This window comes from Acomys russatus, chromosome 25, assembly GCF_903995435.1.
Source record: "Acomys russatus chromosome 25, mAcoRus1.1, whole genome shotgun sequence".
Taxonomy (NCBI): domain Eukaryota; kingdom Metazoa; phylum Chordata; class Mammalia; order Rodentia; family Muridae; genus Acomys; species Acomys russatus.
Window position 1 is genome coordinate 10,126,748 of NC_067161.1, and position 27,726 is coordinate 10,154,473.

Consider the following 27,726-nt stretch of genomic DNA (forward strand, 5'->3'; position numbering starts at 1 on the left):
GAGCCCCCCGGTCGTCCGGCCGCGGGCGAATTCATTAAGTGGGGCGCGCGCGGGGGGGAGGGAGGCGGCGAGGCGGCGGCGGCGGCACCACCATGTTCCCGGGCGCCGCCTGAGCCGCGGGGCCGGGCGCCGTCGCTGCCAGCCGGGCCCGCGGAGGCGGCCGGGCCGCTGGGTTGCCCGGGCCGCGGAGTGTCGCGCTCGGGAGGCGAGCAGGGGGATGAGGGGGCCGCGGCCGGCGACGGCGGCGGCCGGGGGCGGGCGGTGAGCGCTGCGGGGCGCTGTTGCTGAGGCTGAGATTTGGCCGCCGCCTCCCCCACCCGGCCTGCGCCCTCCGCGGCCCGGCCCGCGCTCCTGCGCTCGCTCCTCGCTGGCTCTCCTGCTCGCAGCCGCCGGCCCGACCCCCGTCCGGGCCGCGTCGTGCCGCCCGCGCTCAGGGCTGTTTCCGCGAGCAGGTGAAGATGGCCGAGAACTTGCTGGACGGACCGCCCAACCCCAAACGAGCCAAACTCAGCTCGCCCGGCTTCTCCGCAAATGACAGCACAGGTGAGGCTGGGGCCAGGCTCGCTGTCAGAGTCCGCGGCGGGGAGGGAGCTGAGGGTCGCCGTGGCGGGACACTGTTTCGGGCCTTGGGCTGCGCTTCGCGGGTGGAGAGGAAAAGTGGAGCGGGGGCGCGGCCGAGTGTCCGCACGCGTGGCCGGCCGGGATGACAGCGGAGGGGACCTTGGAGGTGTGGAGGGAGAGAATGCCACTGAGAGGTAATGAGTGCTTTCAGGATCGGAACCCCCCACTCCAGGCGGTGCAGTCGCGGACACAGCTGCCCGCCGGCTTCTGAGTTGCGACTGAGAAGTTTCTTGGAATGTGTTGCTTGGGAAGACGCTTAGTGGTTATTTTGAAACTCTTGATTCGTTTTTCTTCTTTTTCTTTTTTGATCACCTACTTCCCCCACCCCCCAAACCCCAAACTTCATATGCGAGATGTCATCAAAGTTGCTGTGGTGTCTTTCATTTACATAACCTTAAAAGAAGCTAGCAGGCTTTAAATTTAAAGTCCATTTGGGCTCCAGTCTGCTTTTTAGTTTGACCTGGTTTACAGTGGAGATGTAAAATTGAAAAATTAAGGACTGTAGGGGTTTTTTTTCCTCCCAGAAAAAAAAGTAGCAATCTAAATCCTTCTTCCGGACTCACTAAATAGCTTCCTTGCAAACTTTCTTAGGTGATCGTATCAGGTGCCCAAGAGTTTTCTGTTCATTCTGTAGTTTAGAGTTGTCCTGGACAGCTCTACGGTAACATTGCCAATTAATTATTTGTATTTCCTCTTTTAAGCTCTCCTTCCTATTAAAAACTTGTGCGCTACTGCGAACAATGCCGCTCAGCGCAGCTAGCATTTCTCCAGTACCGTGTTCTTGTAGTGGCGGCATCTGAAAGTCAGTTTCTGATGAATGGGGTCCAAATCAAATTTTGTTGCTGCCTGCAGATTGGTGCTAGACACAGATGTTCAAGTCCTGGAACTCTTTTCCGAGACTTTATTGTGTACTAAAAAAATTTCTACTGTCGAAACAAAGCTTGGATTTTGTGCCTTCAGTTTAAATACTGTTCCTGGAATCCAGTCATGAAAGGAGATGTGTAATATTAGTTAATGTAGAAATGAGAGATGAGTGTCCTCCATAACTCTCAGGAGATTTCTGTTGCCTTAAATTTTGTTCAGTAGAGGGAAGGAGTAAGTAAGTGATTTGCAGATAGAGAAAAGTCACTAATGGTACTTTACTTTTTAAATGACAAGTTTTGAGTTTGACTTTTATTCTTTTAAAAGTGTACTTATTGACACGAGAAATGTGGAAACAATGGTTTAAGTGCCCTCGTGCAGAATAGAGCCTGCTTGCTTTGGTAATCTTGCCATGTTTAAGGCAGAAGACTGTAATGTGAAGTGTAGATCACAGCAGGCAAGTTTAGTCCTGAAGCTTTTCTCCTCTGACACTGGTAACCTGGAGACTTTGCAGCTTTGCTGTTACTCAGGGAAGTTATTGTAGTTTTTTTTCCCCCTTTCTTAAAAGTTGGGCAAATTAATAATCGGACAACAAAAAGACCCATAGTATTTTATACATCCAGCTGTTAACAAGATGGAACCCAAACGATGGCTTTTTTGTTTCACTTTGGTGGACTTTATGTTAGTGGATGGTTAGATATTTACTTAATGTGCTGCTAATCAGAGCAGAACTTATCAAAAAGGGTTTTCTACAGTTAACCACTTTGCCCCCTTTCCAATTTTTATCCAGGAAAAGCACAAAAGTCCTTTCGTATTTCTAAATGTATGAAACAAAAAGTAATAGTTTCTAATGATTCTGATTTAAATGATTAAAAGAATAAAAGGCCAGTCATATTGAGTCTTTGGTTACATGAAACGCACCATCACATTGTAGGGTGGGCTGTGAACACATTTAACAAGGTGAAACATTGTCAAGAGTAACAGTCTAAGATCCAGTAACAAGATAGACAGATCTTAAAGATGCAAATTAAACAAATGGCTGAAGTATTTATGCTAAATACATTTAAAGAAGTGACGGCTGGGACATAGAAGGATAACATTGAGAAATTGAATCTTGTTTTTGTGAGGAGTTGTGTTTCAAGCCTCCAGGAGAAAATTAGGCTACAGTGGGCAAGGAGTGTGTTCTGAGCACAAGATCATATTTGAGGGAGGGGATGGAAGGAGAGGAAAAGCGCTTTAGACACTTGAGGAGCAGCGGCTACCTGAACTATTGTGATACAGGCTGTATCTTTGGGGACTGTCTTGTGAAACCATCAAGTGCATTTTAGCTGTGTTTCTAGCGATGGTAGTGGGTGGAAAAGAGTGCATCCCAGGCACTTTTGATGTTGAGGAGCCTACCAGGCCACTGGAGTCCTTGGAGTTCACCAAGGGGAGTGTCCATGCATGCATACACCACTCCACTAGGGGCCAGGCAGCATCTGAGTGATCAACGCCTTTGTTGCTAAAGATGGGGCAGAAGGAAGAGGGAAGGTGCCTGGAGGAAGGGCAGCGAGAGCACGGAGAGACTGCTCTTCGCCCCACTGTAGGTAGTTCTGGAGTGGCGCAGAGTCAGATGGTGTCAGTATTGTTTTCTTATACTGTGTTGAAGCGTTAAGCACTTTGTAAGAAAAGGGGGCTTTGTATTACCAGTATTTTGCTGGTTGTGTTTTGGAAACTTTCTCTTATGTCCAAGTTAAAATAGCAGATTCTAGTATCTTTTAACACCAGAGATTCATGATGGAACAGTGTAGGAGAAATTTACTCAGGCAAATACTAGACTTTTTTTTTTGGCAGTTTATACATTCATGAAAATTGTTAAGGTTTTTGTTGTTGTTTGTTTTGTTTTGTTTTGTTTTTTTTTTTGAGACAGGGTTTCTTTCTAGCTCTCGCTGTCCTGGAACTCCCTCTGTAGACCAGAGTGGCCTGGAACTCAGAGATTCACCTGCTTCTGCCTTCCAAGTGCTGGGACTAAAGGTGTGCGCCACCTCCCGGCTGTTTGTTTTTTGAGGTAGAGTATTGCTGATTATTCGTTCAGACTGGCTTGGAATTTGCTGTGTACCCCAAGCTGGCTGTGAACCCTGGATTCTCCTGCTTTCGCCTTTTAAATACTAGTATTATAGGTGTGCACGGTCACACTTAGTGATCTGGGGAACTTCATGGTAAAATTTGTGTGTAACAAATAAACCATTTTTAAAATGTTAGGGCCAGCCTGGAGTGGTGGCACACGCCTTTAATCCCAGCACTCAAGGAGGCAGGGGCAGGCAGATTATCTGTGAGTTCGAGGCGACCTGGTCTACAAAGCCAAGTCGTAGCTCAAATAAAACCCAGCCAACCAAGCAAAAAAGTGTAAGGCCAGCAAGATGGCTCAGGGGGGAAAGAAAGGTGCTTGCCGAGTAAGCCTAGTGACCTGAGTTCGGTCTTCAGAACCCATATAAAGGTGGAAGGAGAGAACTGATTCCACAAAGTTGTCTTTTGACCTTTAAGTATGACATGACACTTTTTGCTTTTTTTTGAGACAGGGTTTCTTGGTGTCATCCTGGCTGTCCTGTACTTCCTTTGTAGACCAGGCTGGCCTCGAACTCACAGTGATCTGCCTGTCTCTGCCTCCCGAGTGCTGAAATTAAAGGTGTGTGCCACCATCTACCAGCGACACTTTCATCTTTCTCTCACACACACAAAATAAAAATTTTAAAGTTTAAAATTTTTTTTTTTGAAAATTGAACACAGGTATATTTTAGCCTAAACCATTATGGTGGTATTTTGTAATGCCTATGCCTTAAAAACAAAACAAAACAAAACAAAACACCAGGCTGGCTAAACAGAGAAACCCTGTCTCTGAAAAACTTTAAAAAAAAAAAAAAAATCCCAAAATAAAGAAAAACTCACTTTTTATTATATACGTATCCAAGACTAACATCAAATTGGCTGGCTTTGAACTTGTTCTCCAGCCTCAGTCTGAGTTTTGGCTGGGATTACAGAAATGCTCTGTGGTTACTAGCAAAAAGTTAACTTTTCAAGAGGCATAATTTTCCTATGTAGTCCAGGCCAGCCCTCAGTTCCTAGACTCTAGTGAACCTCCTACCTCAGCTTTCTAAGTAGCTATAAATCTCTTTAAATTCAGTATAAAAGTATTTTTAAAGAAAGCTTCTGGTGGTGGTACACGCCTTTAATCCTAGCACTTGGAGGCAGAGGCAGACAGATCGCTGTGAGTTTGAGGCCAGCCTGGTCTACGAAGTTAGTCCAGGACAGCCAAGGCTACACAGAGAAACCCTGTCTCAAAAACCAAAAAACAAAAAAAGAAAGAAAGCTTGTGGTAAATAAATACAATTGGCAACCAGCATCTTTTACTACTGAGTGTAAATCTTCATTGTGTTCAGTCCTTTATGTGTCACAGTGCTCTTCTCTGAGCCATCTCAGCAGCAGATGAAGAGAAGATACAATAATTGCTGTTTTCTAGATGAGGACCAGTACCTTAAGGGGTATGGTCTCCAGAGCAATAGTTAGAACCACATCTAGATTGTTTAAAAAAAAAAGTCATAGATTCAGGTAAGATGGCTCAACCTGTAAAGGCACTTGCCCCCAGGCCCCAGAATTTGATTTTGATTGCAATATTGCACACAGTGGAAGGATAGAACTGTGACTCCTGCAAGCTGTCCTCTGACCTTCATACATAGGTCATGGCACATGCATGACAATGTAAATGCATGTACATGTATGCACACACACGATAAATACGTGTATTTTTTTAAAAAAATGGGTGTCCTAGCAATTTATTTTATGAATTTGGACCCTGGTTCAAATTTCAGCACCCACATGGCAGCTCACAACTATCTGTAACTCCAGTTACAGAGGATATGGACTCTGTAGGTACTGCACATTCTACACAGGTATCCATGCGGGCAAAAATACCCATACACATAATTTTTTTCCTAGACAGAGTTTCTCTGTGTAACAGCTCTATCTATCAGTAGTGCATCAATTATACAAAGCCAATTTTAGCAAGTTCTTTTTGTAGACCAGGCTGGCCTTGAACTCAGAGATCCACCTGCCTCTGCCTCTGCCTCTGCCTCCCAAGTGCAGGGATTAAAGCCTGCATCACTACCACTCGACACTGTGTGTGTGTGTGTGTGTGTGTGTGTGTGTGTGTGTGTGTGATTTTTTTTTTAACTTGACTCATTGAGTGATATTTGCCAGGTTTCAGTAGCATCAACTTGAGCTAGTGAATTAAAGACCTGTGTAGGACCTGGAGAGATGGCGCAGTGGTTAAGAGCACTGTCCTCTTCCAAAGGCCCTGAGTCTTATTCCCAGCAACCACATGGTGCCTCATTACCATCTATAATTTGGTGCCCTCTTCTTGCATGTAGGCACACGTGGGAAGAATACTGTATAAATAATAAGTAAATAAATCTTAAAAAAAAAAAAAAAAGGCCCGTGTAGGCCTGTGACATACAACTGTAATTCCAGCACTTTGTAGTCTAAAACAGGAGGGGGCTAACCTAGGTAACATTATGAGTTCTGGGCAAGCTTGTGCTACAAAGCAGGTCTTAGTTTCTCTGTCTCCCCTCACGCCCCCAGCTGTCCTTTTTCAGAAAATTTATAATTTATGGTCCTTATTTTACTTTATTATTATTGTCTTTACTAAATAGGAGTACAAGTTTTCATAGACGTAGGACTTTTCATGACTGTATCTTGCCATGAAAGTACAAACTTTTGAGTTGCACTGGTAGCTCCTCAGAAAAGGTGCTGTCAGTGGTGCCATAGTGGTAAATCAAAAGGTTGGGAGGTTCTGCAATTACTGTTACTTTTTTTTTTTTTTTTTTTTTTGAGACAGGGTCTCTCTGTGTTCACCTTGGCTGTCCTGGTCTTGCTTTATATACCAGGGTGGCCTTGAACTCACAGCGATCCACCTGCCTCTGCCTCCCGAGTGCTGGGACTAAAGGCGTGCGCCACCACGCCTGGCCTGCAATTACTGTTACTTTTTGTTGAGACAGGATATCATGTAGTTCAGACTGGCCATGAATTCCTGATGCTTCTCTGGCTACCTCTTGAGTTGCTGGGATTACAGATATGCTCTACTGTGCCCCAGCTTGATTCGGTAACTTTTGTTTTGTTGTTTTTTCAAGACAGGATTTCTCTGTGTAGCCTTAGCTGTACTGGCTTTGTAGTACATTCATCTGCCAGCCTCTGCCTTCTGAGTGCTGGCATTAAATACCACCACTGAAAATGGCTTGGAAAGGAACTGAGGCTTTATTTCTGCAGTTGGAAATTGATGCTTAGGTTGTAAGTCAAAGGTCTACACCTTTAATTTCTGCCATTGTGGTCGGCTTTCAGGGTGCCCCATTTACTTAGGTCTCTGCAAATGCTGATTTATAATATTTTTACTTCATGTTTGAAAATAAAATAGTTTAAAATGGGGTGACTAATAGGCCTTCCTTTGTTAAGGTGAAGTATTATCTTATTGTGGGTTTGTAAAGATTAGGAAAGCTTGTTACTTAAGTTCTCGGGGTTCCATTAGTGAGGGTGTTACCTCTCTATCTTACTCAGGTCAACACTTGGAATATAGTTAAGAAATTAGAAGGCACACTAAAGTGTGTCCATTCTTTCTTTTTGTTTTTTTGAGACAGGTTTCTCTGTTATCTTGGCTGTCCTGAACTTGCTTTGTATGTAGACCATTCTGGCCTCGAACTCAGAGAGATCCTCCTGCCTCTATCTCCCAAGTGCTGGAATTAAAGGTGTGTGCCACCACACCCGGCTAAAGTTGTTTTCTTGAAAGAAAGGCTAGAATTGGAGAGTTGTCTCAGTGGCCAACCTGGTCTCCAGAGTGAGTTCCAGGACAGCCAGGGCTACATAGAGAAACCCTGTTTCAAAAACAGCAAAACAGAAATTAAAAAAAAATATTTTTGCTAGGCGTGGTGGCACATGCCTTTAATTCCAGAATTTGGGCGGCAGAGGCAGGCAGATCTCTGTGAGTTGGAGTCCAGGACAGCCAGGACTAGACCTCTCAGAGCTTTTCCTGGTAGGTACTATGAACATTAAAAATTAAAATGATTTTGCATCATTCCTACAGCTCATTAGCACCAGGAGTGTGCCCCACCCCTTTATGTAATACCTGGATTGGTAAACTTCTGTAAAGGGCCAGAGAGGGCACATTTCTGTTCTCTTGCTCTAACCATTCTACTTGGTGATGTTGGCAAGAACTTAGCCGCAGATAGTATGTGGAGATGGCACCCAGAGAATTTTCCCTTGAGCCACAGCTTGATCTGAGTGGCATGGCACTCTTGGTGTTAGCACCAGTTTGGAGTAGTGATTGGCTGTGGCTGCCCTAGCAGTAGCATAAGCTTTCTGAGACTTCTGCCCCTGGCCTGGACAGTGACTATCAGGTAGGGTAGGATGAGCACTTCACAGTAGGAGAGTCTGTCTCTGTCTCTGTCTGTCTGTCTGTCTGTCTCTCTCTGTCTCGGTTTTTTCTGACACAGGGTTTCTCTGTGTATATTTGGCTGTCCTGGACTCACTTTGTAGACCAGGCTGGCCTCGAACTCACAAAGATCTGCCTGCCTCTGCCTCCCAAGTGCTGGGATTAAAGGCGTGCACTACCACCGCCCGGCTAGGAGGCTTTCTCTTGAGTGGCTTTTTTTTTTTTCCCTTTTTCTTTTTTCTGTAATAGCTTTATGTACTATATTATAATCAGATAAGTTTAACAGAAAGCCAGGTAACTTCATAAGGCACCTTTGTTCTTTTGTTGGCCATTTTGCTTTTTGCTGACCTGAGTAGGCCACAGCATTCTTTTCCCTGCTACTTTGTCACTTCAGGTCCTCAACCTCCTCGCTTTTCTGTGAAACTGGATGGTGAGCATCTCTGGAGCTGGTATAGATTTCCCACAGTTGCCCTGCTCGTACTGAGCACAGCACAAGGAAGCTTACTTGCACAGTAGTAGGTCCTTAGGAGATGCTTAAGGCAAAAAGTGAAAGAATGTACAATTTTTGTCTTTGAAAAATGCTCATAGTTTTCTCCTAAGATTTGCTTTTACACTGCTTGATCCATTCTTTGGGTCTCCTGTTCCCGCTCTCTCTTTCTCTTTCAAGAGTCACATCTAGATGTTCTCACCGTTGGTGACCTAGCTGTTGAGCTCTGGCTAGGTTTCTACTCTCTAACCTCACTTTTCTCATCTGTAAAATGGATGATGGTTATATTATTGTAGTATTCTCAGAGATGATGTCTGGAAAATACCTGGTCTGGAGGAAATGCTCAGTGAATAGGAGCTGACAGTGTATCTACCAAGGTATGTGGATGTGCTTTGACCTCTGAGGAATGCTAATCTGATCAGACTGTTAATTGATGGAAACAGCATAAGCCATGCATGTTAACCACAGATGCCCATGTAGCCGTGTCCTTGGTATACCTTTACTGGATATATAACCAGAATTCTGTAATCAGCACTATTGATTTTGTCTCTACTTTCACTTTTAAAATTTAATATTTGTTTATATTTCATGTGTTTTTCCTGTACCAATTTGTGTATTACCCTTGGAGGCCAGAAGAGGTCATCAAATGACCTGGAACTGGAGTTACAGATGGTTGTTAGCTGCCCTGTGGGTGCTGGAAATTGAACCCAGGTCCTTTGGAAGAACAGTCTGCTGAGCTATCTCTCTAGCCCCTTCACTGGAAACATCATAGCTGTGAAAGTGTAAAACTATAAAAATTTATGTGTTCTGTGAACTCATGATACTTTTGAAACACATTTCATGGGCTTCCTAAGTCTTGAATGTGTGGTTCTACTCTGTTCTTTACCACTGTGTGCCTTAAAATTCAGTTGGAGATACCTGTTAGGCATTATTGCTGTATGGGGGATTTTATTTTCTTTCTCTTTCTTTTCTTTTCTTTTTGAGACAGGGTTTCCTTTTCCTTTTTCTTTTTCTTTTTCTTTTTTTTTTTTTTTTTTGCTAGACCAGGCTGGCCCTGAACTCACAGCAATCCACCTTCCTCTGCCTCCCGAGTGCTGGGATTAAAGGCGTGCGCCATCACTGTCCAGCTTTTCTTTTTTCTTTTTTAAATTAGTTATTTATTATGTATATAGCGCTTTGCCTGCATGTCAGAAGATCACATTATAGATGGTTGTGAGCCACCATGTGGCTGGTGGCAATCGAAGTCAGGACCTCTGTGTAGAGACCAGAAGAGCAGTCAGTACCCTTAACCTCTGGGCCCTCCTTTTTTTTTTTTTTTTAAGATTTATTTATTTATTTATTATATGAGTGCACTATCTGCACGTACACCTGCACACCAGAAGAGGACATCAGATCCCACTAGAGATGGTTATGAGCCACCGTGTGGTTGCTGGGAATTGAACTCAGAACCTCTGGAAGAGCAGATGGTGCTCTTAACCTCTGAGCCACCTCTCCAGCCCTCAAATCTCTTTCCTCTATCTTATCTTGGCTGTCCTGGACTCGTCATTATAGACCAGGCTGGCCTCAAACTCACAGCGATCTGCCTGCCTCTGCCTCCGGAGTGCTGGGATTACTTGGTTACTTGATGGCTTTCAGTGGTTTAAAATTGTTTAGTCAAACAATGAAGCAAAACTAAGAAAAGAATACAAAATGCAATTAAGTAAAAATGGGCAAGAGAGTGACCCAAAGAGGATGTATTTACTTCCTATTGTTCTTAGTGCCTCAATGTGTCAAATCCCAGGGAGCTGGGATGCCGCCTGGGTTAGGTGGTCTTCCTAACTCTTGCTTTCCTGGCCTTCCTGCTGTACCACAGTGCTAATCTGTCAATTGAGGAAGCCCAGCTCTTTCCCTAGTCTTCAGGGCTGGAAATAGGACCCTGGCCATGCAGGTCTTTTTTCCTGGGTATCACAGTACACATAGATAGCTCTTGTATAACTCCTGTTTATTTCCAGATGTCTCTCAGAAGCCTTCTCCTCGGCATGCCCTCTGTCCTCTGATGTAATCTGGTGTTAACATGTACCCTTGCCCTTCACTCATTCTTAGTTTTTGTGTTTTTGTTTTTGAGACAGGGTTTCTGTGTCGCCCTGACTATCCTAAAATTTACTATATTTTAATAATATTATTAAGAGGCCAGAGTGGCCTTGAACTTACAGAGAACCACTTGTCTCTGACTTCCAAGTGCTGGGATCAAAGGTGTGTGGCCTCTTTGCTAATTCTTTTTCCTCCTGTTATTGAAAATAGTGTTTCTCCCTCTCCTCATATCCTGATTATAGTTTCTCTTCCCTCTACCTCTCTGTTCCTTCACCTCCCTGGTCGTCTGGACTCACCCTCCTTTCTGTCTCATTAGAAAACAACCAGGCTTCTAAGGGATAATAAGAAAATGAAATACGGGGCTGGCGAGATGGCTCAGGGGTTAAGAGCACTGCCTGCTCTTCCAAAGGACCCAGGTTCAATTCCCAGCACCCACATGGCATTCTCATACTAAGGCACATAAAAATTAAAATTAAATAAAATATTAAAAAAAAAAAAAAAGAAAATGAAATACAAGATCACAGCTGGGCATAGTGGTGCACTCCTTTAATCCTAGCACTCGGGAGGCAGAGGCAGGCGGATAGCTGTGTGTTCAAGGCCAGCCTGGTCTACAAAATGAGTGTAGGACAGCCAAGACTACACACAGAAACCCTGTTTGAAACCCCCCCCCCCCCCAAAATAAGATCCAACAAAAACTAACACATCAGACTGTAGGACAAAACGAAAGGAAAAGAGCCCAAGAAAAAGCTTAAGAAAGCAGACCCTTTTGTTTGCACACTCAAAAATCCCATAAAAGCATTAAACTCGAAGCCATAATATATAATGTATCCAAAAGACTAGTGCAGGCCCTGTGCATGGTGCGGCAGTCACTGTGTGTTCATATGTGCATTGATACTGTAGAGAGTCTTGTTTGGGGCCCTCCATCCTCTCCGGCTCCTATACTCTTTCTGAGTCCTCTTTCACAGGGTTTTCTGAGGCCTGATCCCATTTAGGGCTGAGCGTTCCAAGGTCTCTCGCTCTGCATAGTGTCTGACTGTGGGCCTCTGTATTGTCCCCATCTGTTGCAGGGGAAGCTTCTCTGACGATGGCTGAGCAAGGCACTGAGCTGTGAGTATAGCAGAAAGTCAACAGGAGTCATTTTATTGCTACATTCTTTTAGCTGAAAAGTAGTATTTGATTTTACTCTAGGTCCCTGGACTATCTAGTCTCAGGTTCTTGATCACCAAAGTAGTGTCATGGGTTTTATCTTGTGGAGTGGATCTGAAGTCAAATTAGATATTGGTTGGTTACTCCCACAAGCTTTGCACTAGCATAGCATGCAGGCAGGACAGCATTGCAGCTCAAAAGGTTTGTGGCTGAGTTGGTATTGACTAACATGTAGGGTGCCCTCTCAACTTCTCCATGTTCACTGAGCTATGTAGGTGTTGTCTTCAGCAGTAGAACCTTGCACTCAGTTTGTGGAGAGCAACCTATAGTTTTGGCAACAGCCTGCATTTGGGGGCTCTCATGAAACTCCTTTGGCCAGCAACTCAATTAGATACAACCCATTCCTGGTACTAGAAGCTTCATTTGATGACTCTGTCTCCCCCATCTTTTCATTTTATTTATGTAGTTTGTATGTGTATGTATAAATAAATGTAAATTTATGCCTCTACTGTATTAGGTCACCACACTTCCCCTCAAATGGTTCTTAATTTAATTTTCTCTCCCTTTATTCCCTCCCTCATCCTGTCTTCTCTCCTTTCCAGCCCCTCCCCCTCCATCCCGAGCCACTTATCTTTTTTTTTTTTTTTTTTTTGGTTTTTTGAGACAGGGTTTCTCTGTGTAGCCTTGGCCATCCTGGACTCATTTTGTAGACCAGGCTGGCCTCGAACTCACAGAGATCCACCTGCCTCTGCCTCCCGAGTGCTGGGATTAAAGGCGTGCGCCACCATGCCCGGCTCCGAGCCATGTGTTCTATATCCCTTTCCTAGGGAGATCTTTTTGTCCCCCCAGCCCCTTACTGTACTGAATGCCTGTCATTCTGTGGATCGTAGTTTGGTTATCATTGACCTAGTGGCTAGCTAATATCCACATATAAGCGAATACATACTATATTTGTCTTTCTGGGTCTGGATTACGTCACTCAGGATGGATTTTCTAGTTCCATCCATTTCCTTGTAAAGTTCATGATTCTATTTTATGTTTAAATAGTTGAGTAATAGTCTATTGTGTAAATGTGCCACATTTTCTTTATCCATTCATCTGTTGATCGGCATCTAGGCTGCTTGCAATTTCTGGCCATTATGGATAGAGCAGTAATGAACATGGTTGGGCAAGTGTCTTTGTGGTAGGATGAAACATCCTTTGGGTATATGCCCAAGAGTGGTACAGCTGAATCTTGAAGTCAATCGATTCCCATTTTCCTGAAGAACCACCACACTGGTTTCCATAGTGGTTGTGCAAGTTTGTAGTCTCATCAGCAGTGGATGAATTATTTCCCCTTACTCCACATCCTTGCCACCATGACCTGTCACTTATTTTATTGATTGATCTTAGCCATTCTGTTAGGTGTAAAATGAAACATCAGTACTGATTTGCATTTCTCTGATGACTATAGATGTTGAATATTTCTTTAAGTGCTACTCAGCCATTTGAATTCTTTTGAGAATTCTTTGTTTAGAGCTGTACCGTATTTTTAATTGGATTATTTTGTTTAATCTATCTATATAAATTTTTTTAAATATTAGCCCTCTATGGGATGGGTAGTTGGTAGAAATCTTTACCCATTCTGTAGGCTGCCACTTTGTCTGGATGATGTGTCTTTTGTCATGCAGAAGATTTTCAGTTTCATTAGATCTCATTTATTAATTGTTGACCTTGTTGTGTGTGCTAATGGTGGTCTGTTTGGAAAGTCTTTTCCTGTGCTAACTGGTTCAAGGCTGTTTCCACTTTCTCTTCTGTCAGGTTCAGTGTATCTGGTTTTATGTTAAAGTCTTTGATCCGCGTGCAGTTCAGTTTTGTGCAGGAAGGTAGATGTGGAACTACTTGGCTTCTTCTACACGCAGCCATCCACTTTGACCAGCATCATTTGTTAAAGATTCTGTCTTTTCCAGTGTTATTTCTCCTTCTTTGTGAAAAAGCAGGTGTCTGTCAGTATATGGATTTATGTCTGGGCCTTCAATTAGAATCCATTGATGACCATGTCTGTTTTTGTGTCAGTTACCGTGCTATTCTATTACTATAGCTCTGTAGTACAATTTGAGGTTGGGGATGGCCCTCTCCCCCTTGCTTCTTGGAACATGTTTGTCAGATCTGCCCTGTCCTGTCCACAACTCTTGCTTTAACTGGGAAAGGGATCACGCCTTCCTATTAGTTTCAAGCTTAGCCTTCAGAGGAAAACTTTGACTTTGATGCTGAAATGTGAAGCACTGTACTGAAAGCTATTAGCTATGGAGCTTTGGCGCGTTCTGCTTCTCCAGGGCAGTCCTCTAAGGGTCCTGCTTGGGTGCTCCTAGGCTTGCTGATGAGCTCGGACCTTCTTGAATGGCTGTGACCCAGGATACTTATACACACAGAGATAGGTGTACAAGGCTTGGAAGTAAGCAAAGTGCTGTGTCCTTTTAAAAGTCTCAAACAATATAAAGAAGGACTGCTGCTGTCTTTGAAAAACTGTTAGTGTGTTTTCTAGTTCTTTATGTAGCAAGCTCCCCCACCCCCACTCCACACCAAGACAGGGTTTCTCTGTATAGCCTTGGCTGTCTTGGACTTGCTTTGTAGACCAGGCTGGCCTCCATCTCAGAGAGATCCACCTGCCTCTGTCTTCCAGTGTGCTGAGATTATAGGCGAGGTATATTTTAGAATTCTGTGTCTAAAAGTTGACTTCCGATTAAAACTTATTGTTAAGAAATACTTGAATATTATCTGTAGTAGCATTTCCCCTCCTGTTTTGTTTCTAGTAATTCAGAAGAGTATTTAATTGAAGCATTGCTAAAAATAGTAAAACTGTAGCAGTGGGAATCTTCCCTTGTCAGGTGTGGTGGTGTACACCTTAGTCCCAGCACTTGGGAAACAGAGCAGGCTGATTGCTGTGCCTTCAGCCTGGTCCGCAAAGCAAATCCAGGACAGCCAGGAAACCCTGTCTCAATGAAGACCAAACCAACTACACAAGCAAACAAAACAATCCCCCCTAAAAAAAACCCCAAAAAACAAAAAACCAAAACAAAACAAAAAGCCTTTCTTCCATCTCTCAAATGTCCCATCTGGGAATCTCTTAATTTTAACAATAACATCTACATTCAAACAGGCTGTAATTCAGATCATGGTCTGCTTAATGAGGCTATACCACTCTCTTGTAATATCAATTATTTTTATAATAGACAAGCTTCCTCCTTTCTTAAATAGTTTTTTGTTTTTCACTATCATCTATACGTGTTTACTTATTTGATTACTTTGTGTGTATCGAGTTGTGGGTGTGTGTGTGTGGGGGTGCATGTGTGCCATGGCACTTGTGTGGAGGTCAAAGGACACAGGGGAGCCTTTTCTTTCTTTATTACATGGTCCCATGGATTGAACTGAGGTTAGTTACCAGGTTTGGCTTCAGGTGCCTTCAGTTGCTGAGTCACTTGCCAGCCTCCCCTTGCATGTTTTAACTTTATAGTTAGCAAGTGAAATAGAAATTTTGGTTGTTCTTTATGATAACCCAGGGAGAAGGCTGGGTAACATTTAAATAGAATTTAATAGATTTTGGTGTTTGATTATGAGTTGAATGATATTCAGGAGCTATAGAAATCTATCAACAAGTAGGGATTGTGTGGATAGTTATGGACTATGAAAGCTTGACCCAGTTCTTTTGGATTAAAATATTTTGAGTATTTGTCACCTGATTAAAAGTAGAACCTTCTAAGCATGACTCAGAGTTGAAGGAAATGTCAGAGCTTTTTATACTGGGAACCAGCCGCGTGTGCTCAGGAGGGAGCCCTGGCTTGGGCTCAGAGTGGACATGGAAGTTTAGCTCCCAGCTCAGCAGCTCTGTGACTGGGGCCAGAGGCTTCACATGTGGGAGCCTTGGGGACAAAGGGAGTGGTCAGGTCTCTAAAAGGGAGTTTTCCCTGATGGCATTCTACTTTTGTTCAGTTTGGTTAGCTTTGTGTATATTAGGCTGTTATAGAGCTTGGCATATAGCCATTTGAGGCAGCCATTATTGTTTAATTAATTAAGAGAATAGCAGGTATTAATCCTGGGGCTGGTGAGGATTGGCCTGATTGATACAGGGATGAAGGCTTGACCCAGACCTAAACCCACATAGCATCTCACTAGGACAGTATAGGGAATTGTGCCTTTTTCTGCTTCACTTCAATACCCTGCTCTAATGCAGTTTCAGCTCCAGTCTGTAGAAAGAATGAAGTGAGAGCTAAGATTCAGAAATTCTACTAAACGGGCAATTGTGTGGCTTACTTTACTTGACTCCACCTGATCTTTTTTTTCCCCTCCTACTTTTTTTTTTTTTTTTAAGACAGGGTTTCTCTATGTAGCCTTGCTGGACTCACTTTGTAGACCAGGCTGGCCTCGAACTCACAGAGATCCACCTTCCTCTGTCTCTCTGGGATTAAAGGTGTGCGCCACCTTGCTTGGCTCGATCTGTTCTTTATTGGGAAATTGAACTTTAATTAAGCGGAACTGGTTTCTAGTTACAGTTTCAGAGCAAAGGCTTGATATGGGTTAGAACTTACAGAATAAAAGGAAAACTTGAGTGCAGAGAAATTGTAAAAGTTGTCTTCCTTTTATAGAAAGCAGCATTGGGAGAGTGAATGGTTTTGGGCTCCCTGTGCAGCTTGTCAGGTGGATTAAGAGTGTCTGAAGTGTGGGGAAAGGATTCCTTTTCAACAGCCACAAGTGTGGACATTGCTCTTCCTTGAGATGATGTTGCTGATCTAGAGGTCAGTGCTGCTCAGTAGGAGTGAAAAGTGCACATATACCATCAAGTACTTGAAATATGAAGAGTTGGATGCAAGAATAGTTCGATCTTATTAAGTTATTTATTTACTTTTGTTTGTTTGGGACAAGGGTTTTAGTAGCCCAGGCTTGCCTTGAACTCACTATGTAGCTGAGGTTTGCCTTGAACTTCTGATTCTTCTGCCTCTACCTGCCAAGTGCTGCGATTTCAGGAATAGGCCACCATGCCTGGCTAAATGTTAAATTTTTGAAGATGGCCATTGTTGTGAACAGTGCAGCTCTAAGCTCATTTGCTTCTCACATTTGTCTATAGTTTTCTTTAAGATGCTTATGATTTAAAGACAGTCCTTTTGGGCTGGAGAGATGGCTCAGAGATTAAGAGCACCATCTGCTCTTCCAAAGGTCCTGAGTTCAATTCCCAGCAAGCACATGGTGGCTCACAACCATGAGATCTGGTGCCTTCTTGTGGCAGGCAGGCGTACATGCAGGCAGAATACTTTATAAATAATGAATAAATCTTTAATAAAAAAAAATAAAGACAACGTCCTTTTAAAGATGGAGGATACTTTTAGAAATACTCATGGCTTAGGTTAAGTTTTTAGAGTTAACCACTGGTTGATTGAGAGTGACAAGACAGGCCTGGATTCTGCACAGCTTCATGGACATATCATGCTGGGGAAGGCAGATCTTGGACAGTTTGCTGTTGTAACACTCGAGGGGGGCTGTGACACCAGATGGTGCAGAACTTGCTCTGAAGGGTCTTTGGAGGCTTCTTGGGTATAGTGATGTGTGCTGTGACTTGAAGATGAAGTGATGGAAAATAGTTCTTTTCTGGGCACGGGGAACGCACAAATGTAAAGTGTGATGGTCTAGCTATGTGAACTCTTGAGCACCTTAATAGTTTGCAAAAAAAAAAAAAAATCAGCTTTGTTTTTGGATTGTTTACTGCGCTACCCTCATTTAGGAGCTTTTGGTGGCTTCTGAGGTGATGGACACAGATGGTGTGGTCTTGCCCTCAGGGAGTTGGTCAGGCGGAGCCTGCAGCCTGTAGTCTCAGTGCCACCATGTCATTATTTTATCCAACAAATATTTCAGTGCTTATTGTGTTTATTTGTGAGGGGTGGAGATGTATGGTTGGCCAGGTCATGGCGATAACCTTGGTGCAAAAGCTGTACTTGCCTGGTGGAACTGAATTGGGTGAATGCCTAGGCAGTTTGCCATTCCCATCAGTGCTTTGTTATCTCTCCACCTGCTGGCAAAAATGTTTTATTTTTATTTATATGTATGTATGCTGTCTTGTCCCTCTAGATCACCAGGGACAACACCACAATATGACAACCACTCTCCTCTGTGAATAACCCTGGAAAACTAACATAAGCCATGAATATAAAGAAATCTCTAGATCAACTTCTGACTGAAGAAACTGAAGCTAGATGCTTGAGGCTGGGTGGTGAGGGGAACTTCCCACAGGAAAGACATAGGCATTTCCTGCAAGGTTAGTTGAGGAGGGTGGTTGGGCATGTAAAGAGCCTTTAATGTCAGATCAGAAACTTCTGGTCTATCTTTTTTAGGGTTTAAAGAATAATACAGGTTTGGAAGCTAGGTGTGGTGGCACACGCCTTTAATCCCAGCACTCAGAGGCAGGCAGATCTACAACCTGGTCTACAAAGCCAGTCCAGGATAGCCAGAACTGCAGAAAGAAACTCTGTCTTGAAAAACAAAACAAAAAGAGCAATACAGGTTTGAAAAATTGACCAGGTTCAGAGTAATCCAGGGAAGAAATATTGCAGTCTGCTTTCTGCAAGTCTACATTTTCCATCAAAGCTCATATCTATGGTGTTGGCTTTCTTTATCTTAGCCCCACTTTGGGGAAGAAGAGTACCCTTTAAAGGAGTATAAGACCTGGAATTAAGCCAGGCACACCTTTAATCCTAGGACTTGAGAGACAGAGGCGGGCGGATAGCTGTGAGTTCGAGGCCAGCCTGGTCTACAAAGCGAGTCCAAGATGGCCAAGATAACATAGAGAAACCCTGTCTCAAAAAACAAAACAACAACAAAAAAGACTAGGAACTAGAGGTCTTAAGATAATTGGGAAATTTTCTTAAAAAAGATCATATGCTAGGTATTGAGTGTGTCCATACACATATACTCTGCATGCATACATACACTTCACATAGCAGATACAACATGACACATGTGCATGCGCTAAGACTAAGTAAAATTCATTAAAAAATTGGATAATGCATTCTATGTTTGAAACGAACATTTGATGAACGTCCTTCTGTTTCTGAAGTAACTTGCCCTTCCCACAGTAGTCAACCTTGGCTGTTTCTTCTCTCTCATTTTAACACTTTTTTGTTTGTTATTTTGTTTTTTGAGACAGGGTTTCTGTGTTAGCCATGGCTGGCCTGGCATTTAGAAATCTGCCTGCCTCTCTTCCTGCGTTCTGGGATTAAAGGCTTTTCTCTTTTACTTAAACCTGTACTGTGAGCTGAGTATGGTGGCGTAAGTCTTTAACTAGGTATTTCTAAGTGCTTTTTTTTGTTTTGTTTTGTTTTGTTTTGTTTTGTTTTGATCAAGTCAGGGTTTCTCCATGTAGCCTTGGCTGTCCTGGACTTGCTTTGTAGACCAGGCTGGTCTCGAACTCATAGCCATCTGCCTGCCTCTGCCTCTCGAGTGCTGGGATTAAAGGCGTGCACCACCACGTCAGACTCCTCAGGTTTCTTTTTAAATTAAAAAATTTATTTATTTATTTATTTATTTATTTATTTATTTATTTATTTATTTTGTGTGTGGGGTGGTTTCAAGACAGGGTTTCTTCCTGTAACAGAGCCTTGGAACTCACAGAGATCCACCTGCCTCTGTCTCCCAAGTGCTGGGATTAAAGGTATGTGCCACCATGCCCAGCTAGAACTTAATTTTTAAAAATCACATTTGTTTTGTATGTAGACACGGGTGGGGGTGCATGCACATGGGCATTGCAGTCAGAGAACAGCCCGTAGAAATCAGTTCTCCTTTTACCATGTTAGGTCCTAGGTATCAGATGTGGCAGCAAGTGCGTTTATCTGCTAAGTTAGCTCACCAACCTGCATCTGTAATTAAAACTATCGGTGTGCTGTGTTTGTATGTGTGCATGTGTAGAAGTCACAGGACAACTTTGGAGTTGGTTCTCTTTCACTCATATGGATTCTGGGGGTTGAGCTCAGATTGTCAGGCTTGCGTGGAAAGCACCTTTACCTCTTGAGCAATCTTGCTTCCTCCAAAAACATGTAAACCACACATACATGCTTAGACGTCTCTAAGTGGTTTACGTACACTTGTTAGCATAGTTCAGTAATTACATTTTTTGGATAGCTTTTAGACATGGCTTTATTAATTTAACTCAGGCTGTCCTTGAACTTCTGCAGAGGGATTATAGGTATTAGATAACACACATGGCTCAATACTCAGGCCCTTCAGCTGATAATTTTCCATCTTTTTGTGCCTCCTAATTTTGGGGTGGGGGAGGCGAACAAGGGCTTTCCTGAGACACGGGCTGGTTTGGAACTTGCAGAAGTCCTTCTGCCTTAGTCTCCCTGGTGCTGGGATTACAGTCCAAGACACCACACCCAATAATAGTTTCTTATGCACTAATTTACTGTTGCTGTTGTTATCAGTGTAGTTTTGGGAATTGAACCCAAGGACTTTCACAAACCAGGCAAAGTCTCTATACCACAGAGACAGTCCTGTGTTTAATGTAGTATTTTTGTACTTAATATATTGATCTCCTATTTTGGACACTCAATAGCCCACATATATATTCTATATTGTGACATCTAAGTTTGTTTTGACTTCAGGATATATTCTTCATTTTTTTCTCCTGAGTTGATACTGCTACCTGCTTGTTCTGTAACTCACAGCTATTAGCTACAGACTTATCCCACTGGGGTCTGCTTACTTATGTTGATATGTGGCTGCAGAGTCTGAGATGGCCAGGCAGGCACCTGGATCTCAGTGTTTGCTTTTGCAGGGGTCCAGTTGTGGCAGAGCACCCACATTCCTCTTCTTCCAGGACTGTTCTTGACAGGATAATATTTCCCCAGCAATTCGTTGAGTTGTAGTGTGGGCAGACAGCTGGTTATATTATTTTCCTGAGAGGTCTGAGTCCTTTCAGCCACACTGACAGAAAACAACGGATCCCTTCTTCCTATCCCCTTTCCCAGACAATTAAGGCAACCCTGGTAAGCACTTCTAGGTCATGTACTGTAAGGTCTGGTGGCCTGCTGCTGTGACAGCTGCCCCTTGTACCATCCTTGTATTTATAAAGGTTTTTCTTTATTGTGCAGGCTTAGGGAGGTAGTGAACACACAACAGTGCACAAACTTTAGTTGTTTAGTAGTCTGAGTGGCATTTCCCTATGACTGTTATGTCTACAGATTAGCATAGGAGGTGTTCCTAGGGTTAGGGCATAACAAACAACATTCAGATAAGTAGGTCTCTCTTTTCTTATTTTTCCAAGACAGGGTTTCTCTGTGTAGCCCTGGCTGTCCTGGACTTGCTTTGTAGACCAGGCTGGCCTCAAACTGAAAGGTATCTGCTTGCCTCTGCCTCTGCTGGGACTAAAGGTGTGTGCCACCCCATCCTGCTTGTCTTGAATTCTTTAGGTGGAAAGTTAAAAAGCATTCACAGTGAAACAAGTTTTCCTGTTAACTAGTGCATTGGTCTTGAAGTACATCTGAGAGAACAATAAAATGCTCATATTTTGGTAGTAATCATATAAAATGGATTTTATCTTTTCAAAGATTTATTTATTTATTATTTATACAGTATTCTGCCCACATGTACACCTGCAGGCCAGAAGAGGACATTAGATCACATTATAGGTGGTTATGAGCCACCATGTGGTTGCTGGGACTTGAACTCAGGACTTTTGGAAGAATAGACACTGCTCTTAACCTCTGAGCCATCTCTCCTGCAGATTTATCTTTTAAGTCAAATAATTCTTGAAAAGTATATCAAGTACACTTTTCTTTTTATTTATTTTAATTTTGTTTTGTTTTGTTTTGTTTGTTTTGTGTGTTTCTCTGTGTAGCCTTGGCTGTCCTGGCTTTGGCAGTCCACCTGCCTCTGCCTCCCCAGTGCTGGGATTAAAGGCGGGCACCACCACACACAGCTTATTTTATTTTACTTTTTGAGACAGGACCTTACTCTCTAACTCAGGCTACCCTGGGATTTTGTGTGTAACACAGATTGGCTTCAACTTTCAGCTGAGAATTAAAGTGTCAGTCACTATGTCTGACCTTAAAGTGCATTAATATTTTTAAAACATTATTTATCCATTTAATGTGTGTACCATGTGGGTTCTGGGGAGCAAATGCAGTTTGTCAGGCTTGGCAGCAAACCCTTTTGCTGCCAATCCCTTAAAGCACATTTTAAAAATTAGAGATTTCCTCTGTGATTTACACTATATTTTCTAAAGTTTTGCATTTTATTATGTGGATTGCAGTAAATACCTTGGTTGGTTTCTTTTTGTTCAAATCACAGGGTATGTGTAATGAAAATATTTTAAGTACTTATTAGGCAGGTTTTTACCTTAGAGTGCCTCTGGGTGGATCCTCCTGTAACATGACTTATCAAAGACTGAAATATACCTGGCCAATCATTTCTGCAAAGAGGGGCAATCGCAGGCAGTGACTTGTTCTCTGCTTTCAGGAGGACTGGGGAAGGAGGCCACTGTCTACCACAGTGGAGCCAGTCTCCAGCAGAGAGGAGAGATGAAACTGTTTATACAGACAACTATTTAGAATGAAAAATTGGGCATGGTGGTACACACTTTTAATTTCAGCACTTGGGAGGCAGAGACATGTGGATTTCTGTGAGTTTAAGGCCAGCCTGGTCTATATAGAAGTTCCAGGACAGCTAGAGGTATACTGTGAGACCCTGTTTTAAAAAAAAAAAAAAAAAAGAAGGCTGGATGCAGTGGTGCACGCCTTTAATCACAGCAGGAAGATCTCTGTGAATCCAAGGGCAGCCTGGTCTACAAAAAGAATTCCAGGACAGCCAAGGTTACACACAGAGAAACCCTGTCTCAAAACAAACAAACAAACAAAAAAAACCAAAACAACAAAAGCAACCAAAAGCCCAGCCAATCAAGTAAATTGACAAAAATTAAAAACCAACCAACCAAACCAAATGAATTAAGACATCAGTATTCTGTAGTAATTATATGGCAGCATGCCTGCACAAAAGAAGCTTAACTATAGAAGGCTTTAGAGAGAGGTGCTTTAATTATTTCCTAACAGTCACTAGGCGGAAAAGGTTGAGTGTCTTTTGGAAACTTGTGTCATCGCATGAATATACTGGCATAGTTGGTAATAAAAGTGCTCCGCCCCACCCCCTACCCCCCGTCATTGGAGAACCATTATTTGTATAGGTTATATAAATTATTGAATTATATAATTGTATAATTGCTAAGGATTTCCAAGGCTAAGTAAGCGTCACTTCTTCCAGAATGGCTATAAGTCATTCAAGCTGAGAATATTATCAGGGATGAGCCAGAGAAGATATAGTAGGATCTTGACCCTCTGGACAGGGATGAGTTCTGGGACCTTGACAGTCATGGTCTTAAGTTAGGCTCTTAGTTTTCTTGTGACTGTGATGATAATAACTGGTGTTTATTGAGCTCTTACTACATGCTAGGCTTGATGTACAGACAGCTTATTATTGAGTTCCCTCATGTACTATCCTGTGGACACTCTTCCTGTATACTCTGATCTTGCTGAGGTCAGGGAGACAGCAGTGGTAAGTGATTGTTGTGATTTGAACTCAGACCCACTGGTGCTCTTCTCACTAAACCAGACAGCCTCTGTTTGTGTATAAATAGTAATATTTTGATACATGCGTTTCTTCTTTTCTTTCTTTCTCCGCCCCCCCCCCCCCCCTCCCCAAGACAGTATAGCTTTGACTGTCCTGGCCTCCAACTCACAGGGATTCACCTGCCTCTGCCTCTCAAGTGCTGGGATTAAGGGTGTGCGCCACCACTGCCTGGCTAAAACTGGCTTTGTATAAATGATGCACTACTGATGTTTATTAAGTTTATTATGCTAAGGCACTAAGTTGACAGTGACGAGACAGACAGACAGACACACACATATATATGTGTTCTCTCTCTTTCTCCCTCCCTCTCTCCTCAGTGCTTTCACAGAGCTTTTGCCTGCGTGAGTTACAAAATGAAGTTGGTAGTATAGCTTCAGTAACTCATGTGATGAGTCTTTAGAGCACAGAGCTCATTCTTCTGGACAGAAGAAGGTATGACAAGATGATCTGCCAGTAGTTTTTGATGCAAATGCCAGTTCTGTCCGTACAGAGACTCTGGGCCTTTGAATGTAATACAGAAGAAAAAAAGGGTTTTAAGAGTACTTTAGTTTTACTTTGAAACTTTGTGTTAATGTTTGTGCATGTGTGTGTATGTGTTGTGTATGTATTTGTGCATGTGTGTGAAGGCCCGAGGTCACCTCAGGCCTATTTGAGGCTCACTAGCTAGGCTGGCTGACCAGTGAGCCCTAGAGAGATTTGCGCATGCTTTCTAGTGCTAGGATTACTAGTGTACAACACTATACCCTCCTTTTTTTTTTTAAACTTGTGTGCTAGGGTTTGAGTTTACTCAGCAAGCACTTCACTGACTAAGCTATTATCACCCTAGCTCCCCCCCTCCCCCCCAGCTGTGGTGGAGGTGGTGGTTCAGACAGTGTTTCTCTGTATAGTAGCCCTGATGTCCTGGAACTCTTATGTAGACCAGGCTGGCCTCGAACGCACTTCGATCCGCCTGCCTCTGCCTCCCAAGTACTGGGATTAAAGGCGTGCGCCACCACCTGCTAAGATACTGGTGTTTCTAACTTAGTATTTTCTTTTTCCTTCACCCCTCCCCTTCTCTACCTTCTTCTCCTTCTTCCTGCCGCCTCCTCCCCCTTACATTTCTCCTTTTCCTCTCCAGTCAGCCCTGGGTTTTGTTCTGGCTCTTCTATACATGTTCTTGCTCTGTAGTCCAGCCTGTTTTGGAACTTGCACCTGCACCAGCTTTTTCAGTGCTGGGACTAAATATGTGTACTCCTGGCTCACAACTCAGGTCGGGTATCATTTATCTGTGAGTGTTCAGGAGTGGTTGGTACCTGAATTAGGTCTGCAGACTTGATTTGGGTTTCTCAGCTAGTAGTGAAAGGTCCTTTGTTATTTTATTTGGTTGTCATGTACAGACCTTACACTTACTTTTTCCACATTGTGCCTCCTTGGCGTCACAGTGGTTCAGTAGAAATGGGGAGATTGTACTCATTTCATTTCCCTCCCTCCCTCCTCTTTCTTTCTTTCTTTCTTTCTTTCTTTCTTTCTTTCTTTCTTTCTTTCTTTCTTTCTTTCTTTCTTTCTGTTCTTGCTGGCCTTGAACTCACAGAGTTTGACCTGCTTCTGCTTCCTAAGTGCTAGGATTAAAGGCGTGCTTGTAGCTCATTTTCTATAGTATGGATGGACTTCTGGTTGATGGACAGGAAGCCTCAGCATTGGGAACATTCTTGTCTCTAGCCATTAAGTGGGATAGGAGATGTTGGTATTTGATATGTGACCTCGACTTCTGCTGCTCAAGGAAAAGGCCCTGGAAGGAGGATGTCCCTATTGGTGCAGCTTCCACTTTGTTTTCTCCCAGGGCTTTGGTGATTGGCAGAGAAGCTGAGAATGCATCTGAGACTGGAAGTGAAAGCTCTGAGCTCAGACTAGGGACTTCAGGTGGTTTAGATTGCTCTTATTCATTGTTTGGGCACTATGGTGTGCAGAAAGCCTAGGTGTGCTAGGTCACACAGCTATGTTTTGGGTCACTGCCTTCACTTGTTTTTGATTTTCTTTTTTCTACTATGGAAAAAGTGGTGAGAAGAGGGGTGATGGTTCGCCTGCTGACTGTTTGTCTTTTAAAACAGTCACACCCCATGCACGCCTTTAATCCCAGCACTCAGGAGGCAGAGGCAGGCAGGCAGATTTCAGTGAGTTTGAGGCCAGCCTGGTCTACAAAGTGAGTCCAGGATAGCCAGAGCTATTACACAGTGAAACCTTGTCTTGAGAAAAACAAACAAGTCACATCCTGATCCTGGTGTGATGTCTCTTGCTTTTTTAGTCTCAGTATCTGGGAGGCAGAGGCAGGCAGGTCTCAAGAGTTCCGGGCCAGCCAGGGCTACACAGAGAAAAGTGATCAAAGAGAGAAAGGTAACAGGTCAGTAAAAACTGAAACCAAAGTAATCATCAGGGAAAGCTCTCTGTTCACATTAAAAAAGTGCTTGTGCATTTGATGAGTATCTTATAAATGAAAACTGATTGTCATGTGGTAGAGTGGTGGGCAAATATTAAAGGTAAGAAATTGTTAGAGTGAGTTTGTGCTTAAGTGTTTTTTTTTTTTTTTTAAATAACAAAATAAAATAAGGAAAATAAGGTTTTTGTTTTTGTTTTTTACTATGTAGCCTTGGCTGTCCTGGAACTTACAAAGTTCCTGCCTCTGACTTCCAGTGCTGTGATTAAAGGTGTGTGCTACCACACCCTGCTTGAATAAAGGAAATTTAAGTACTAGTTGGGTGTGTAGACCAGCCTGCCTGGTCTACAAAGCACATTCCAGGACGGCCAGGCAACACAGAAAAAAACCCGTCTCAAAACAAAACAAGAATTAGTTATTACTATTACAAAGCTTAATAAACAGCCCTATATTATAAAAATGTCTTAAGTAATTATGATGACTATAGAAATTTCAGTATATATATGTTATAGAAAAGCATCAAAATGAAATGTATACAAATGGCATAAAAGAGCAGAAAGAACAATGGTTAGAATATGTACCTGGTCAAAAATAAACTAGTGAGGTAGGGAATGCAGTGTGAGTTTGGGAGGTTATCTTTCTTTAAGCTTAATACCCATCTGCCACCTCTTTAGAAATTTGAGAACTTTGCTTCCAGGGTAGCAGATCATACTGTCTAGCTGTCCAATCGGCTTCCACCATCAACACCTTTCACTGTAGACAAACTCATGTAGTTCTGAGGTGCTGCCTGAGAGTTTCCTTTGAGGAAGGGCCATAGGAGGGAAGCTGACCAGATAAGCCAGACACCATGACCACATGCTGGTGCTGAAACACCACCTAAGGGAAGCTGAACCTCTTGTTAGCCATGACAGTGTTAATGGTTTCCCTTCCCATTAGCAAGGCTTGCTCAGAAAGAAGTCTTCCTTTCATCACTAGATTTCTCCATGGGCCTATAGAAATCACCTTGCAACCAAGAGAAAAGTCATCGCCGTCCATCCACACTATAGTTGGGCACAGAAGGGGGAAAAAGAAAAGACAGCAGCTAAGTTGATAGAAACTTAATTGATGGGACTGGAGAGATGGCTCAGTGGTTAAGGCCATGTACTGGTCTTCCAGAGGACCCTAAATCGAGGTACTAGGAGCCACATCAGGCAGCTCATAAGAGCCTGGATCTCCAGCTCCAAAGGGATCTAATTCCTTTAGACTCCATGGGCACACACACCATATATACACCATACACACAAAATTTAAAAAATAAAATAAGGGTGTTTTTGGTTTTTCAAGACAAAGTTTCTCTGTATAGCTCTTGTCCTCCAACATAAGAGTCTGCCGGCTTCTCCCCCGACCCCGAAGTATTGGGATTAAAGGTGTGTGCCATCATTGCCAGGCCAAAAATAAGTATTTTTTTAAAAAAAAGATTTATTTATTTATTATTATGTATACAGTGCTCTGCTTGCATGTACTCCTGCAAGCCAGAAGAGGGCGCCATATCATATTACAGATGGTTATGAGCTACCATGTGGTTGCTGGGAATTGAATTCAGGACCTTTGGAAGAACAGGTGGCGCTCTTAACCACTGAGCCATCTCTCCAGCCCCTAAAAATAAGTATTTTTAACAACTGAATTGGTAAAGTCTGGACTATTACATCATCCAGCCCTTAATGTCTTGTTTTATGAGAAAATACACTTTGTAGAGTTAAAACCATTTACCTGGACTGTTTTAGCCCACACCTCTGGATACACAGTATTTTCTAGCCAGTAACACAAGCTAGAGCTGCCATGTACACAAATAATCTTTCTGTATTCATACTCCAGCTCCACTTGGCTACTTAGCAGCAACTGCACAAGCTTTCTTTAGGTTTTCCTGCAGAACTGCCAAGTCCCTTTTTGACCTATAACATTCTCTGAATTTACTAGTCTAGCAAGCCAGTTCTAACACATAGCTGTATTTCCCCACCCGAGAATACTAAATGAGGTCCTATTGTGCAGAATGAG

General features: G+C 43.0%; 1 protein-coding gene across 1 annotated transcript in view; it reads left to right on the plus strand.

Moving 5' to 3' along the window:
* The first annotated feature begins 343 nt into the window (after positions 1-343).
* Positions 344-27,726, plus strand: part of Crebbp (CREB binding protein) — a 129,496-nt gene continuing 102,113 nt past the window's right edge. The window contains exon 1 of the mRNA XM_051167579.1: positions 344-543. Coding sequence (XP_051023536.1) covers positions 459-543 — 85 coding nt within the window. The 5' untranslated portion in view covers positions 344-458. The remainder of the gene's footprint in view (positions 544-27,726) is intronic.